General features: G+C 39.3%; 1 protein-coding gene across 1 annotated transcript; it reads left to right on the top strand.

Annotated features, from left to right (window-relative positions):
• Positions 1 to 250: 250 nt before the first annotated feature.
• LOC139477245 (histone-lysine N-methyltransferase EHMT1-like) lies at positions 251 to 11652 on the top strand. Its single transcript, XM_071259796.1, has 4 exons — positions 251 to 424; positions 9735 to 9861; positions 10566 to 10628; positions 11057 to 11652. The coding sequence occupies exons 1-4, from the start codon at positions 251 to 253 to the stop codon at positions 11650 to 11652; spliced, it is 960 nt and encodes a 319-aa protein (XP_071115897.1).
• The last annotated feature ends 4462 nt before the right edge of the window (positions 11653 to 16114 follow it).

The following is a 16114-nucleotide window of genomic DNA, read 5'->3' as shown; positions in this document are numbered from 1 at the left end:
ATGGTAAACCAACACTTATTCTACGTCAACAGTTTGAACCAATGAACGTTATCCACATGTCTGTTGTTAGTCATGTTTTAATATTGATCTCTTCTTAGCCTTAAAGACGGGGAACGTGAAATTGTTAGGCGATACTCTCCCAACAGTCGTGTCTTGTATTCATCGTTTGCTAGCTGGCAGCCTTGGGGACGTGGTGCCGGTAGTCGTCTAGCACATCTCTGTCTGTTTCCTGTACTCCTCTGTGAACAAGATGCTGCCGCTATGTCCGCGCACCTGCTGCAGTTGGCAGCTGGCTTTAACAGCAACTGTTTTCATCTTGTTTGGAATGTCCACGTGCTGCTCCAAGAAATGCGGTTTTCAGATGGCAGAGCAAATGACGTACACGTCTTTCACCATCAGGAACATTGGCATCAAGTTGTGCCAAGTAAGATGTGTTGAAAATTGCTTCAGTTCGAATTTCGAATACGTTAATGAAACGTTAAACTGTCCAAGTTATGATCCAAAGAAGATTGAGAAGACGAGTGGATTGAATGCTCATCCTAAGAATCATCCCAATGTAAGTTATGTTTATTCTGATGTGTATTGATCTTACCTAGATCCACTGTTATTTTTTTTTCGAATATTTGTGGATTTGGAGATGTGTGGAAGGTGCCTTGTAAGTTTGTTTTACCAACATTGGCAGAATTGTAATCAGTAATTGCTTTATGTAAAAATGTATGAATAATTAAAGGGATTGTTGTGAAAGCCATTGTTCTGTGGTACAGAATTGTATGTAACATGCATTAGAAACAGATAACTTAGATGCTTTCCAAGCTTATTAAGGATGTGTGATTTGTCCATTCATAGTACCTTATGATTTTGATCATCGTGTAATATGTCATTCTTGTTGCATTGAAGATGAAATACATTTCCTGCATATTTTGATTTGATACAAATGTGCATCCCTGATATATATCAAACAGTGGGAATGTCAGTTCTTCAAAAAAGCAATTAAAGTGTAATAATTATTTTGTACTTATAAATGCAGCCACATTTATGCTTTTCAAAATCATCATTGTCATCAAACGAATAAATGCCTTTTAAAGATTTCAATAATTATCACAAATGTGTTTTTCTTCCTGCTATTATTACTTATGTCCTTCATATGTACAAGTGCCTGTGACCTCAAGTACAGAAGAAAATCTAAACGTGTAAATATATTATCATGATTATTATGACGTCACAAAGTTAGATTGCACTATGACGTCATACTATGTTAGAGTGCACTGTGACGTCAAAACAGCGTAACGGTATAACTGTACTCTTGAAAATCACATCCATGAACCGGTTGAGTAAATTATACAGCTCAACTTTAGACTTTTGTGTTTTCTATACTTGTTATAAACTTCCTATTGTTTGCCACAAAGATAAATATGCAAGCTTGATTGAATCATGAATTAATATTTACCAATTATTTCCTTTGTATTGATTTCATGGTCACAGTCAGATTACTATCAACGCTTTCCCTACATTATTCAGAAGAATTGACCGATTTATTGTGTAATGACAGAAGGCCAAGATACAGTGATAAAAAAACCTCTCAAATATATCGACCTCTGCACTAAGGACTCAGACATATACATAGAGTCTCACAAGGTTCTTTTATTGCTGTCTAAGGTTCCGGTTCAACCCTGTACATCTCAGGACTGCAATCCGCCTTCCCGATGTTCGGTGACTGGATCTGGAAAAGCTGTGTGTGAACAAGGTATGTGTCTCATGCAGAGAAGTGTACTGTGTTTAGCTGAATCTTGTTTCTGTCAATTCATCACGGCACGGGTGTGGGGACAGTCGTCTAAGGCGCCGCGATTCGTTGTGCAGAGTTGCGTCCTTTTGGCACGCCAGAAACCTCGATTGTAGGTTCGGCTTTCCTCCCACATGAAGCTGACAAGCCGCGATATAACAGGAATACTGTTAAAAGCGGCGTTAAGCCCAACTCACTCACTCACTCACTCACCAAGCAGACGGTCAGTGAGACAGATAATTGGTTTGTAATTAATGTGTTATGTACATCAATTGTCGTCAGTGCATCTTTGTGTCTCCCCCCCCATATATTAAACAGTGCATAATAAAGCACAAATTAACAAAATATGGTATTCATTTTCTATTTCATATAGGTTACATTTCATACATAAACTAAACGATGACTCTGAGGTTGTATTAGATCGAGTTTTCTGGACATTTAGATTATGAATTAAACAACAGAACTTACATAGAAAGACAGACGGACAGGTTTATTTAGTATTATGGCCATTTGGCCTAAAGTACAATTGATACTAACTCATAATATGATGTCACGTGCATATACAGAAATTACATCTTCTTGAATCTGATAGAAAAAAAACATGCTTTACATAAGTAGCCACTGAAAAGATAACATGTTTATTTTGTGATCTGATAATATTGATCATTGACATTTCAGATTAATAGTCATTATTCAAGACATGTAGATCTTAACTTGGAATCCTTTTTACACTTAAATAAGACATGGAATTCATCTCCAATTTCACCTCTGTTACAATTGCTACAAACACTGTTAACAGCATCAATATCTTTCGATTTTCGACACATATGTTCATTAAAATTATGTAATGAGATTCTAAATTTACAAAACGATCTTATAAATGACTGACCTGGTAAGACAGACAAATATATTTCCTTTTGAAGATGTGTCTTTAGTTTACTTTAATTGCTAAGATAATGCGAAGATGAAACAGTTTCGTTCCAGTTTTGTGCAAAAACATCTTTCACTTGCTGCTTAAATATTCCCATAAATACTTATGTTCAGATGCCCAGTTTTGTTTATATTTATCATCCAACTGCTTTAACAATTTATAACATTGAAGAGGATATCTACATTCTTCCATTCTTTGTAACTTTATCCAGTATTTAACTACTCTTACTTGGCTATGCACAAACATATTGCAGCGTCCAGTTTCACCAAGAATTGCTTTATTTGAGGCATATTTACCAATACCCAGAAAACTTTGAAGTATGAGGTATGTAATTTTTCGATGGCAGCAAATGAAAACAATTCAATATCATCAGCAAACAATAGCATCATAATATCAACAATATCTTCATGGACAAATATACCCTAATTACATTGTTTATGAATTTCAATAATAGTCACATCGGCAATATTCCAGCCATATCGTGACGATATTTCAATAACATGTTCATTGATAAAGGAAATGAACAAAACAGGACTCAAAATACACCCCTGTGTCACAACTCAGGACGTTGAAAAACAATCTGTTTTACCCTTGTCAGTCATTATACATGCTTTTACTGATGAATACATACTTTGCAGGACATTAAACATTTTCCCATGAAAACCCTTGATTACAAGTAGATACAGTAACTTTTGCCTATCGACAAAATTGAAGGCTTTCTTAAAATCAACCAAAGCACACTAAAAACGTCCTATATATTTCGAGCACAATGACTGTAAAATGTATTACCTATGGTAAAATAGTTAGCGCGAAAACCAGCTTCAGATTCCGATATATAATCATTAATTTCCATCCATGTTATCAACCTTTTTTCTAACACAAAGATGAATAACTTGCCAGTAACATTCAAAAGAGAAATACCTCTGTAATTATTTGCAGATTTTTTATAACCGAATAATCATACGTAAGTTCCACGGAGAAGGGAAAATACCTGTATCGAATACTTTGTTACACAGTAATTTCAAAAAGGGAATGAGAAACGGTCCCGCACACTTAAATAAATATGAAGGTAATCCGTCCTCTCCAGGTGCTTTGCCGAGTTTTAGATTGGAAATGGCTTCTTCTATCTCGTATGCAGTGATTCGTCCGAGAAATTATTACGAAAACATATTCTACAATTTTCACAAGAATGGTTATCAATGAATTGGGAAACCGAATGATCAAATTCAGAACAATCTTCTGTAGTTGCAGGGATTAATAAGTTTTTAAAATAGGATGACTAGACGTCAGGTGATATTGTAATAGTACAGTTCTTGTTTTGTAGGGCACGTTTAAGTGTATACCAGAATCTCTTACAGCCATTATCCTTTGCAGCTGCATTTATCTCATCCCTCATTTTCATATTATAGATTTTCTTCTTTCTTTCACAGCACATTTTATATCTGCCTTTGCATCAATGTATATTATCGCACAGTTATATTTTCTGAACTTGTTCAGTTGTCTATATTTCTCTGATTTGAATTGAACACAGTCTTCATCAAACCAAGGAGGTTGGGATCTTCTAGTTTGCTTAAGTGCTATCCATTTAAAGCACTCCATTTAAAGCACTGTGAATCATAATTTCAGATAGTTTGTCACGGGCTTTATTAATGTTATCATCTAATATTACTGAGAATTGTTCATACATAATCTGACTTGTAGTATTCTGAAGAAATTGTAAATATGACTAAAAGTTTTCAACTGGTATCATATATCTAGGAACAGTCTCCACTATACCATCTGTGGTTTCTGGTGATTCTAGTACTTGATTGTATATTACATTTAGTATTGTGCATTTGACGGGCATATGATCTGAATCTGTACGCTGGTTAACTGAAATATCAATGACATTTTGGAAAAGATCACTGGAAACTATGAAATAATCTACAGTACTGCATCCTGTAAGTGACAAAAGCTACTCGGGATATCCAATGGGGCTCTGCCTTTTACAATATGTATGCCGATTAATTTACACAAGTCCAGTAAAGCTCTGCCATACTTATTCGTTTTATATTGTTCGAGAACACTTCTTGTAACTGAAATATTATCTCTAACATAATGTGGATCAATTGGTAAATATTTCACATCATCATCAAGGATACAATCACGATCACACCCCGTCTTTGCATTAAAATCACCACATAAGATGAATTAACAGGACTCATCATAATCATGTTTGATATGTACTAACTGATTTTCCAATCTATCTACACCATTTTCTTCACACTTATTGTAGAACGGAAATGATTCAGATGAATTTACATAAAACTCTAAGAAGATCTCTTTCAAATGCTAAAGTAGACAGATATTTTTTCTTGTTCAAGAAGTGATTCATAAGATGAATAAACATCAAGGAAAGAAGAATTTGTGATTTTGTAAATTTTGGAATTCTATATCTTTACACCGTTGTTTGAATATAACCATGAAGCATTTCATATCACTGCAATCCTGAGACAACCACACATATGAAAACCGAGTTTGAAACAATAGTTGTCTTATATAAGAAACCCAGTTAGTTTGACCATTTTCGTCAAATGTATTTAATATATGGTAACAGGCATACGGATATCTTATCTAAGTAGTCGACACCAGTACTTAATACAACGACTGTAAAAGTGTACACACAGTGATGTTCTTCCCAGCTCTCCTAGAACTGCATTTGTTGATGTTCTTTTTCCAACAGAAAGAACACTTTTAAAGAAATTACTCTGAACCTTCTCAATGCTTTTTCTATAGGCACATCCCCAAATTTCTGACCCATATAAAAGAACAGCAGCAATCAAATATTTAGCAGCAGTAGAAAATGGGCGAGATGGGAATTTCTTTGTCATATTCAAAACAGAAAAAGTCGCTATCCTTGCTTGAATAGCTAGTGTATCACATGCTTTAGTCCAAACAAGCCTTGAAGAGAAAAGTAGACCAAGGTATTTGAAATATGATATAACTTCAATTTGCAAACCTTTATAAAGCCACTTAAATTCTTCTCAGATAACCACCCTTTCTAAAAACTATTACCTTTCTCTTATCTAAATCAACTCAAGGCCCCATTTGTCACAATAAGAGTCTAAAGCATCTAGTTTTCTCTGCAGTCCAAATACACTATCGTCAATAAGAGTGACATCATCAGCAAATAATAATAACATGATTTCATCAAAATTATCTTTCACAAATATTCCTCATCCAAAAAATCTCCAATTCACAGACAAACTCGTTTATAAAAAACATAAAAAAAACTGGACTTAACATGCATCCTTGTCTAACACTACTTGTAGTGTTAAAAAAGACTTGTTTTCATATCTTCAACCCTTACACATGCTGTTATATTTTCTTACATATTTCTAAGGATAATAACCATTTTACCATGAACACCTCTATTAAATAACCTCATATAACAACGTATTGCCTCTACATAGTCGAAGGCTTTTCTAATGTCTATCAAACAGGCATAAAATCTGTGGTTTGGTTTTCTAAGATGTTTCTGACATAGGGATTGTAGAACAAAAATTTGATCACTAGTGGTAAAATCATTTTTAAATCCCGCTTGTGCTGTGTGTAGCATATCATTAACTTCGACCCAGTTTCGTATTGTCAGTTTCAGTACTGTAGTGAAAATTTTACCAACAATATTTAAAAACGAAAGTCCCCTGTAATTATCCGGATTTCGGGCGTCACCTTTTTTAATACAATGGGATAATCATTCATTCATTTCAATCATCTTGAAATTCGCCATGATCAATTACAAAAATTATAAAATATATTTAAATATGACACAATGGAAAGAGCATTTTTATAAAGTTCAGAAGGAACACCGTCAATACCAGGTGCTTTACCAGACTTTAAACTTCTAATAGCTGCCCTTTTTTCATCGTCAGTAATGGCTTCGGACAGTATGTCTGTAGTATTACAATAGTCACAGTAATCATAATCATGTTTGATAATAAACTCTTTCACATTTATATCAAAATCACTATGTGAGTTTGTATCTTTGATATTTAGCAATTTTTTGAAGTACCAATCAGAACTTACTACACTGTTGTGAAAAATGTTAGAAGGCAGCGAGGATTTGATCCTCCTCCAGAACATTTTACAATTGTTTGACTGTGCAGCAGATCCAATCTCGTGAAAAACAGACATTTTAAATAAAGTTTTCACAACACAATTTACGGTATATCTTCTTTGCTACCAGGTAATTTTCTAAATTTTCTCCAGATCTGTAGTTCCTTAGAAAAACTAAATATATAAACTGACGTCCAAAAGAAACTTTTTGAAATCACTCTTGCTCAAAAACAACAAAACATACATGCATGAAGTAAAGTGTATTGAGAAGATCAATATATCAACATAAGCAACACTGACATTTGACAATCATACCGCAACCGAGAATGACGTCAGAACCCCCCAAAGTTGGGTGTGGTACGAAAGTCGAGCTTTCAGAATCATGGACATTAGGCAGAGTACATAAACAATCACTCACGTTCAATAACAAGTCATTACTAGCGTGTGTGACTACCAAAAGCCTCAATGCGAGCAAAAAACCCTTCGACGCAAAGAAAAAATCAGTCGTCTGATGAGGTCACGTGGGATTTAACGCCATTCTTCTTGGAGGGCCAAGATCAGTTGCCGGTTGGCTGGAGAGTGTGGTCGTTGTCGAACACGACGATCCATCAAGTCCCAGAGGTGTTCTATTGGGGACATGTCTGGGGAGAGTGCAGGCCACGGCAGGAAGTTGACGTCGTTGGCTACGAGGAAGTTAGTGACAATTCTGGCTGTATGGGCTCTAGCGTTGTCATGCTGATAAATGACACCACGTGGCTGCTGTTAGAGAAATGGTAGGACAACTGGACGAAGAATGTTATCGATGTACCGCTGAGCTGTCAAGTCTTCGTCAATGTTGACCAGCGGTGGCCTCTCCTGCCCACAGATCCCTCCCCACAACATGACACTCCCTCCACCATATGGTACGACCTCCTGCATGCAACACGCACCCGTCCGTTCACCCCTTCGGCAGTAAACACGTTGTCTTCCAAACATACAGAATCGACTTTCGTCAGTGAAGACAACCCTCTGCCAGTCACGTCGTTGCCTCTGTATGGTCTAAAAACCCTGATTCCATGAGCCCTGAGTCTCCTGGCCACTGTCTGTCGACTAACCCTGTGACCTAAGGCATTTGTCGCCGATGACGTCACTGTCAGGAAGCGATTTCGGAGGTGCAAGGTACGCAAGTACCGGTCATCATGGGGCGTGGTCACCCTGGGTCTGCCTGTTATTGGCCTGTCAGCGGTCCGCCCCGTCTGTCTGTTGCTTCAAGTTGGTAACGGCAACACGGGAGCAACCGAAGGTTCGTGCCATATTGGCATGGGTGGCTCCCATCTGTAGCAAACCCAAGGCTCGTTCACGTTGTTCGACTGTGAGTCGTGGCATTTCTTTTGTGTTTTTTTATCACTGTGGATGTCTGACTTGCCGTTGCAATCGTTTTATACCCTTACCCGTACGTGCATTTGCAGTTGTCCGTGGTGCACGTGTTTTTCACGTGTTTTTTCACTTTTTCGCGTGTTATCTCGCAAACAAGTAACAGACGATTAACATTTTCGGCATACACTATTGCTGTATTTAGGTTATGTGTTTTAGATAGACTTCATCGGAAAACAATGTATACTTTGTCTGAAATTTATATTTTCAGTTGGTAAAGTTTCGTTTGGACATCAGTTTATATTTCTTTCTTTCTCGTGGCAAATAGACATTCAGAGTCAAACCATGGAGGTTGTCTTACTCTATCATTTGATCTATTTCTATTGATAACTTTAAAGAGATCGCCAGCATATTGGAGTAATTCGACAAATTTAGCAGTCGCTGAATTTACATTCGTATGTACAACATTTAGAAAATCCTTAACTATATGGCTGCCCATGTCAGAGTTTAATCGACTTTTAAACTCTTCATTACCGTAATCATGCCATTTGATCTTCAGTATTATTTCGGAATCCAGATCGGTCTGCCTGAGACATGGCGTACTATAGGAAATACATGGAAGCTTTTTAAACTCTTCATTACCGTAATCATGCCATTTGATCTTCAGTGTTATTTCGGAATCCAGATCGGTCTGCCTGAGACAAGGCGTACTATAGGAAATACATGGAAGCTTTAGCTGACATGAAACTGGTAGATGATCAGAATCCAGTCTAGAGTGAACAGCTAGGTCTATTATATACGTATTGGAACATGTTTGATGATGCGATAAAGACGTCTACCAAGCTGGTGTCCCTATAACTGACATAAGTAAAACTTCCCTCTTTGTGACTAACTGATCTCCCATTGACAATAGAAGCTTCTACATAATTCGAGAAGTAACAACCCTTAGCTGTTTACAGTACTGTCTTATGTAGACTTTGTTGACAAAAGTATTCGCATATACAAGTATCACCAAGTGGAATATAGTCCGAGTCGGTTTTGTCCTCCACTATAAAACCATCGTTATCTCCTACTCTGGCATTAAAGTCTCCACACAGCAGTATATCAATATTCTGATTTCAAGATGGCTAACTTTAAGTCCAAGTCATCATACCATTATTATCAGTATCCGCATAAAGCGGGAATGGCCTGGGAGGACATATTCAGAGCCTAAAATTAACCTTTTACTGGGTGTGTTTATGCATAGACAGACGCAGTCTGGATGAATTTGTTTAACATAATTTAACAGTGCGTTCCTCCCTACACAGCCACTCTGCCTGAACATCTTCCAGAGTTCTTCAGTCTCCTGGCAGGTGATGCAAAACAAATAAAGCCTGGTAAAATATTTCTAATCCTGTCAGTGACAGGTTGCATTGGTCTCTATCAGGCCAAATATTTCATATTTCTGAAAAAGTTAAAAAAGTCTGTGTCTTGAATGCGTGAATGAATGCCTTGCACATTCCAAGCGCAGACATTTATGTTGAGAGGCGTTGTCTGTTGACGGGGCAGTTGACGTAACTCGGGCTGGTACTTCAGTGGGCCACGGCGGTTTCCTCGTCTGAAGAAGAAGAAAGAGAAGCGCGAGAAGAAGAGCCTTCGCCGCGTCTCCCTTCACTCCTCCCCTGGGGGCCGGTGGGCTATGCGCCCTGTCTGCAGGAGAATGGTGATGGGGTCTACAACGGGTCGATGAGTTTTTACCTCGTTTACTGCCCACCTGTTGTAATCCCCCATTACTGTCATATACAAAAATGTTTACTCCACAAAATTCATACGAACAATCTCTACAATAACAAGCTGATATATCGAAACTCTTATTATCCTTGTTTGATAGGCATTACTTAGAAGTTGACGGATGACAAGATAGACACAATTTTTATGGATACCAACTTCTTTACTTCTTTGAAAAGCGACGTTTCGGTATAGATCCTTATACCGTTGTCAAACAAGACTTGACAACTTGACAACGGTATAAGGATCTATACCGAAACGTGGCTTTTCACAGTATTAAAGAAGTTGTTATCCATAAAATTTGTGTCTATCTTGTCTTATTATCCTATTAATTTGAAACAAGTCAACAATTGTATTGACAGTACCACAATAAGGCTAAATCCGACAAGCGTGTACAGACACACGGCTCAGATGAACAGCAATCTCAATGTTTGTGTTGTATATTAAGATAGTCGTTTGAGTGATTTGTTAGTCGCGAGACTACTTTATATTTATACATCTACTAAGATAAACGTATCTAAAATTCTTGTCATCGGTAAAACATTCAAATACATAAACTATGTAGAATGGCCATATTTTGTATGTATAATGCTTTTGTGGATTGTATAGGTTTTTTTAACAGCATGTTCTGTGTTTCAGCCTCGAGTGGTCCGAGTCGGACTGAGAGGACACCAGTGACCAGAAGAAAGCCTCCGACACATGGTAGGTGGGAGAACCCAGCAGGCAGAAAGCTCTCACTTTAATCCCTCCAACAATAAACGAGCTGCACAGAGTCGTGTCATCGTCATCGTATTTCAGATTGGTGCTCATGTTGTCAACCACTGGACTGTCTGTCTGTACCAGACTCCGCCATCTTATTGCTTGACTACTGCTGAGTGCGGCGTAAAACAACAAACAAACAGACTGACATACTTCATGTAACTTTATGTAACAGAAAGATTCTCAAACATTAAATACATAATCCTTGATTACATGAACCAGCTGTCGTCCTTTCCCTTGATCGATGTATTGTCAGCCATGTTGGAAGTGTTCGATGACGTATCGTGTCATTGTCAACACGTTGAGGTGTGAACAATGTAGATGTATGACGAAGACGTCGAGATGTGTACAGAGTTTACTTTGTGTTACAGCGACTTCATCACCAGCAGACTGCCGCCGCCTCGGTGTCGCCAGCGTGGCTGGGAACCTGGAGGAGGTGAAGCGGCTCCTGTCTCTGAACGTCGACGCCAGCTGTATGTGGTTGAGCCTGACGCCGTTGATTAGGGCAGCACGGCAAGGACACAGAGACGTGGTGGAGCTCCTGGTGAGTAAAGGAGCTGATGTGTCACAGGTGGACTATGTCGGTGACAACGCCCTTCACCGCGCCTGTTTTGGAGGAGACATGGAGACGGTGAAGTTCGTGCTGTCTCTGAATGTGGTGGACATCAACTGTAGAGGAGGGAGGAGCTGGACACCGGTGATGCAGGCAGCACGGTGGAAACACAGGGAGGTGGTGGAGCTCCTGGTGGGTAAAGGGGCCGATGTGTCACTGGTGAATGGGAGAGGTAACAACATCCTTCACCTCGCATGTATCGGAGGAGACTTGGAGACGGTGGAATTTGTGCTGTCACTGAACGTGGTGGACATCAACGCCAGGAACAACGACGGGGAGACAGCGGCCGACGTGGCGAGACGCAAGGGACATACGCGACTGGTGGATCTCCTCGTGTCCCAAGGCGCTCAGTGACGTCAGTGTCGTGTTTGTGTAGATGGAGGAGGAGACGTGGTGTGCCGTTCACGTCGTCGTGTGTACATATGTCTTTATTTACGTGAAACTCTGTGTTGTTTTTGGAGATAAATACAAAATGTAAAAACTATTTTAGACATTTTGTTATTTGTTGTGTTTGGAACTTCACATGAATAGGTAATTAGTAAATTGTTAACTGTGTGTAAAAAGAGATTATTTGTGATTGGTATGTAAGCACCGCACCTCGGGATATATGTATGCATGTCGTTATATATTTCTTCGTTAATTGTACGTCATAAGTTTGTAATTAGTCGTGAAACATACAAAAACCTGTTAGTTTACATCTCGCTGCACTCGGAGAACTCAGACCGAGCCGAGGTTCGCCCAGCTGACGTGGCGTCAAATGTACAATGACAGTGACGTCACACTGTCGATGACGTCACGGAATTCCGGCTTAGGTCTAAACACTATAAGCTTGTTCCCGGCTCGCTATGCGCGTCGTCAACTTGCGCCATTAGATATTACACCAGCTTATAAACACTAAAGCTGTCGGCTGTTTTCTCTGCCAAATGCGACATCAGTAATTCACAGGGCGGCGCAAAGCTGGCTTCACGACACATGCAAGTACAGCACTGGCATCAAGTGGGCGATATAGTTTAACAAAGGCAGAATATACATATGTTTCTATGGAGATGTGTTGCATATCATTGCTGCTGAAATTAAAAAGAAATATTTCTGATTGGCGAGATATTTATTAACCATTTCAATCAAGTTACTTCCCAGTGCGTGACACCTTCTTTACACTCCGACGTTCATACAGTTTGGCCCTCACTCAATGAACTCACACAAAGTGAAGGTCAGTTTTTAATTCCCTATCCACAAGTGTTAAGATACAATATATATAATGTATATTGACAAGGCACGATCGATGTGCTTTTCAGGTGGCATCTATCAGTGTCTTAATTTGTCGCAAAAGCTTTTCAGAATGTAACTGACGTTAATTGAATTTGGCGATCGGCTGATTAGGAGATAAACATACTGTGTTTTCAATGTAGAGCTAGGTTACCTGTAGATTTAACCCCGCTAAATTGAATTTGGAACCGAACGCGCAGCGCTGTTAAATTTAGCGCGGTTTACCATGACTAAATATAACGCGAACTCTTTGGTGTTAGCAAATATACTGAGTGAAGCGGCATGGGTTGAGTGGGTTATCGATCTGAATTACGGAATCACCGAACAAAATATGGTGCTGTATATACTCAAGCAGTTTGTTTACACTGTAATACTTCACTCGAACAATTGACAGGCATTGAGAGCATTTAAGCACGGCAACTTGGTAAGCTAACTTGAGGTGGGGCATCCCTAAAGAAAACAAAGCAAGCTTTGCAAGGCTTTCGCTCTACATCGCGCGTCACCATTATGACGTCATATCGCTCACTGTGACGCAAAAAGATATGACATCACAGTCGTATATAGAAAAGCGCCAAAATTCCAAGCTCTCTGTTGTCTCCAAAACGTAAATACATTCCCTTTGTTGATTTCTGTCGTGTTTTTCTGCACGAAATGTATTGCCACACATCCTTTGAACATTGTAGTAACCTCATATGTGCATTTTGTAACCTGTAATTGTAGATATAATTATTTAAATATGCCTACCGACAATAACTGAAAATAGTACTATTCTATGAATATTAGCTTACGCGTTGATGCGGCCGTCAAACCAGCTGTTTCAATCAGATGGGGTTTATTGTGATTTAATAGCCTCTGATTGACCAATCAGAATCAAGTAAATTCCAAATTCATGGTAGAATAAACAATCATGTTATCTAACAGTTGCAACATATGCAATCGTTTTATCTAATAGTTATAATAGCATAAAACAGATAAATCATAAATTATATTTCAAGAACGTATTCAAAGTTTTTATAGCATATTTGATACGCTAGGATTTGATTTGTCTGCGTATTTCAGTTTATTTAATGCGTATTTTACGCAAATACACATCTCATCTCGAGCTGTGGAATTTACCTTTTTATTTGTTTAATCAGATTGCTTCGAGATTGCAGACAAACATAAAATCACTATCGCGCTAAGCTTACGTGGCGTATCAACAGTGGAACCAGTTTAATAAAATCACCCAACTTCCCCCTTACATTCCTACTGTACCAATTATATGATAGTTGATACGAAATATAATTCAGAGTGACAAAGAAAACAATTTAGCTGGGGTTAGTGTATTCTGCGTCACGGAAGACATCATTTGTTTGTAAACAAAATGGTCAGTCGGTTGCGAGTTGAACTCCAAGCATGGTTGTGGTCACTTATCACAGTGGATAGCAAAGAGAAATCGCATTCCAATAAAAAACAAATACTGACTCAAATTCTGCCGTATAGCAAAGTTTCTAATTAAAATAAAGCAGCAACACTTCGCGATTCAAAGATAAACGTCAAGCAAAACGTAGAAATAAGTATATCTATAACTATATTCTCATATATATATTTTTTTCAAAAAAAACCACTTCGAATCTGATGCGTACGGTTGTCTTGAGACGATGTGATAGCGAAGTGGAAACAGCATTTGCTCGTCTCGCCGACGGCCCGAATTCGATTCCCAACATATGTACAATGTGTATCACTTGTGTTCTCCGCCGTGCTTTTGCTTGAATACTGAAAATACAAATCCGGCATCAAACCATACTCATGCTTTGCTCATAAGTTGGCATACGCTGTAACTCGTACACCTGTTTAAAAGTTTCACACTACTGGTGCACATGATGGATATTCCCTGTCAGTCTCAACACCTGATGTACAACAGCTACAGAACATACACATCCACTACTAGTGCACATCCTTGTTATTCCCTGTCAGTCTCAACACCTGATGTATAACAGCTACAGAACATACACATCCACTACTGGTGCACATCCTTGTTATTTCCTGTCAGTCTCCACACCTGATGTATAACAGCTACAGAACATACACATCCACTACTGGTGCACATCCTTGTTATTCCCTGTCAGTCTCAACACCTGATGTATAACAGCTACAGAACATACACATCCACTACTGGTGCACATCCTTGTTATTTCCTGTCAGTCTCAACAACACATGTATAACAGCTACTGAACATTCACATCCACTACTGGTGCACATCCTTGTTATTTCCTGTCAGTCTCAACACCTGATGTATAACAGCTACAGAACTTACACATCCACTACTGGTGCACATCCTTGTTATTTCCTGTCAGTCTCAACACCTGCTGTATAACAGCTACTGAACATACACATTCACTACTGGTGCACATCCTTGTTATTCCCTGTCAGTCAGAACATGTACCATAAGCCATTATGAGCATACTAATTATATTTGCATGTGTATCTGGTGATATTCTGTTCAAAAGAAAGCAATAATCTTGATGTTTAATTACATACATATCAAACGTGCGTGGGTGGGGATTTGGGTGCGTGCGTGCGTGCGTGCGTGCGTGCGTGCGTGCGTGCGTGCGTGAGTGAGTGAGTGAGTGAGTGAGTGAGTGAGTGAGTGAGTTGCCCCGGATGTGATACAGAACATCTCGCAATGTCTCCCATAATGCTGCTCAAGGAAACCAAAAGTGAGTAAATAGAGGTTATCACGCGAGTGTGTGTACTGGATGATAAATATCCTGCATTAGGAATAAACATTGTATTTAGCGAGCCTTGGTAAGCTAAATACATAGTATTTATTCCCAATACAGGATATTTACCATTCCCAAGCACACAAGCGTGATAACCTCTTTATCATATAACATGAACTGTGTAGTGGGAGTGTGTGGAAGCACCCAGGAACTGTGTAGTGGGAGTGTGTGGAAGCACCCAGGAACTGTGTAGTGTGAGTATGTGGAAGCACCTAGGAACTGTGTAGTGGGAGTGTGTGGAAGCACCCAGGAACTGTGTAGTGGGAGTGTGTGGAAGTACCCAGGAACTGTGTAGTGGGAGTATGTGGAAGCACCCAGGAACTGTGTAGTGGGAGTGTGTGGAAGCACCCAGCAACTGTGTAGTGGGAGTGTGTGGAAGCACCCAGGAACTGTGTAGTGGGAGTGTGTTGAAGCACCCAGGAACTGTGTAGTGGGAATGTGTTGAAGCACCCAGGAACTGTGTAGTGGGAGTGTGTGGAAGCACCCAGGAACTGTGTAGTGTGAGTATGTGGAAGTACCCAGGAACTGTGTAGTGGGAGTGTGTTGAAGCACCCAGGAACTGTGTAGTGGGAATGTGTGGAAGCACCCATGAACTGTGTAGTGGGAGTGTGTGGAAGTACCCAGGAACTGTGTAGTGGGAGTGTGTGGAAGCACCCATGAACTGTGTAGTGGGAGTGTGTGGAAGGATCCAGGAACTGTGTAGTGGGAGTGTGTGGACGCACCCTGGAACTGTGTAATGGGAGTGTGTTGAAGCACCCAGGAACTGTGTAGTGGGGGTAAGTGGAAGC

This window comes from Haliotis cracherodii, unplaced genomic scaffold (genome assembly GCF_022045235.1).
Source record: "Haliotis cracherodii isolate W230 unplaced genomic scaffold, xgHalCrac1.p SCAF_32, whole genome shotgun sequence".
NCBI lineage: Eukaryota > Metazoa > Mollusca > Gastropoda > Lepetellida > Haliotidae > Haliotis > Haliotis cracherodii.
This window is presented reverse-complemented; position numbering and strand designations above follow the sequence as displayed.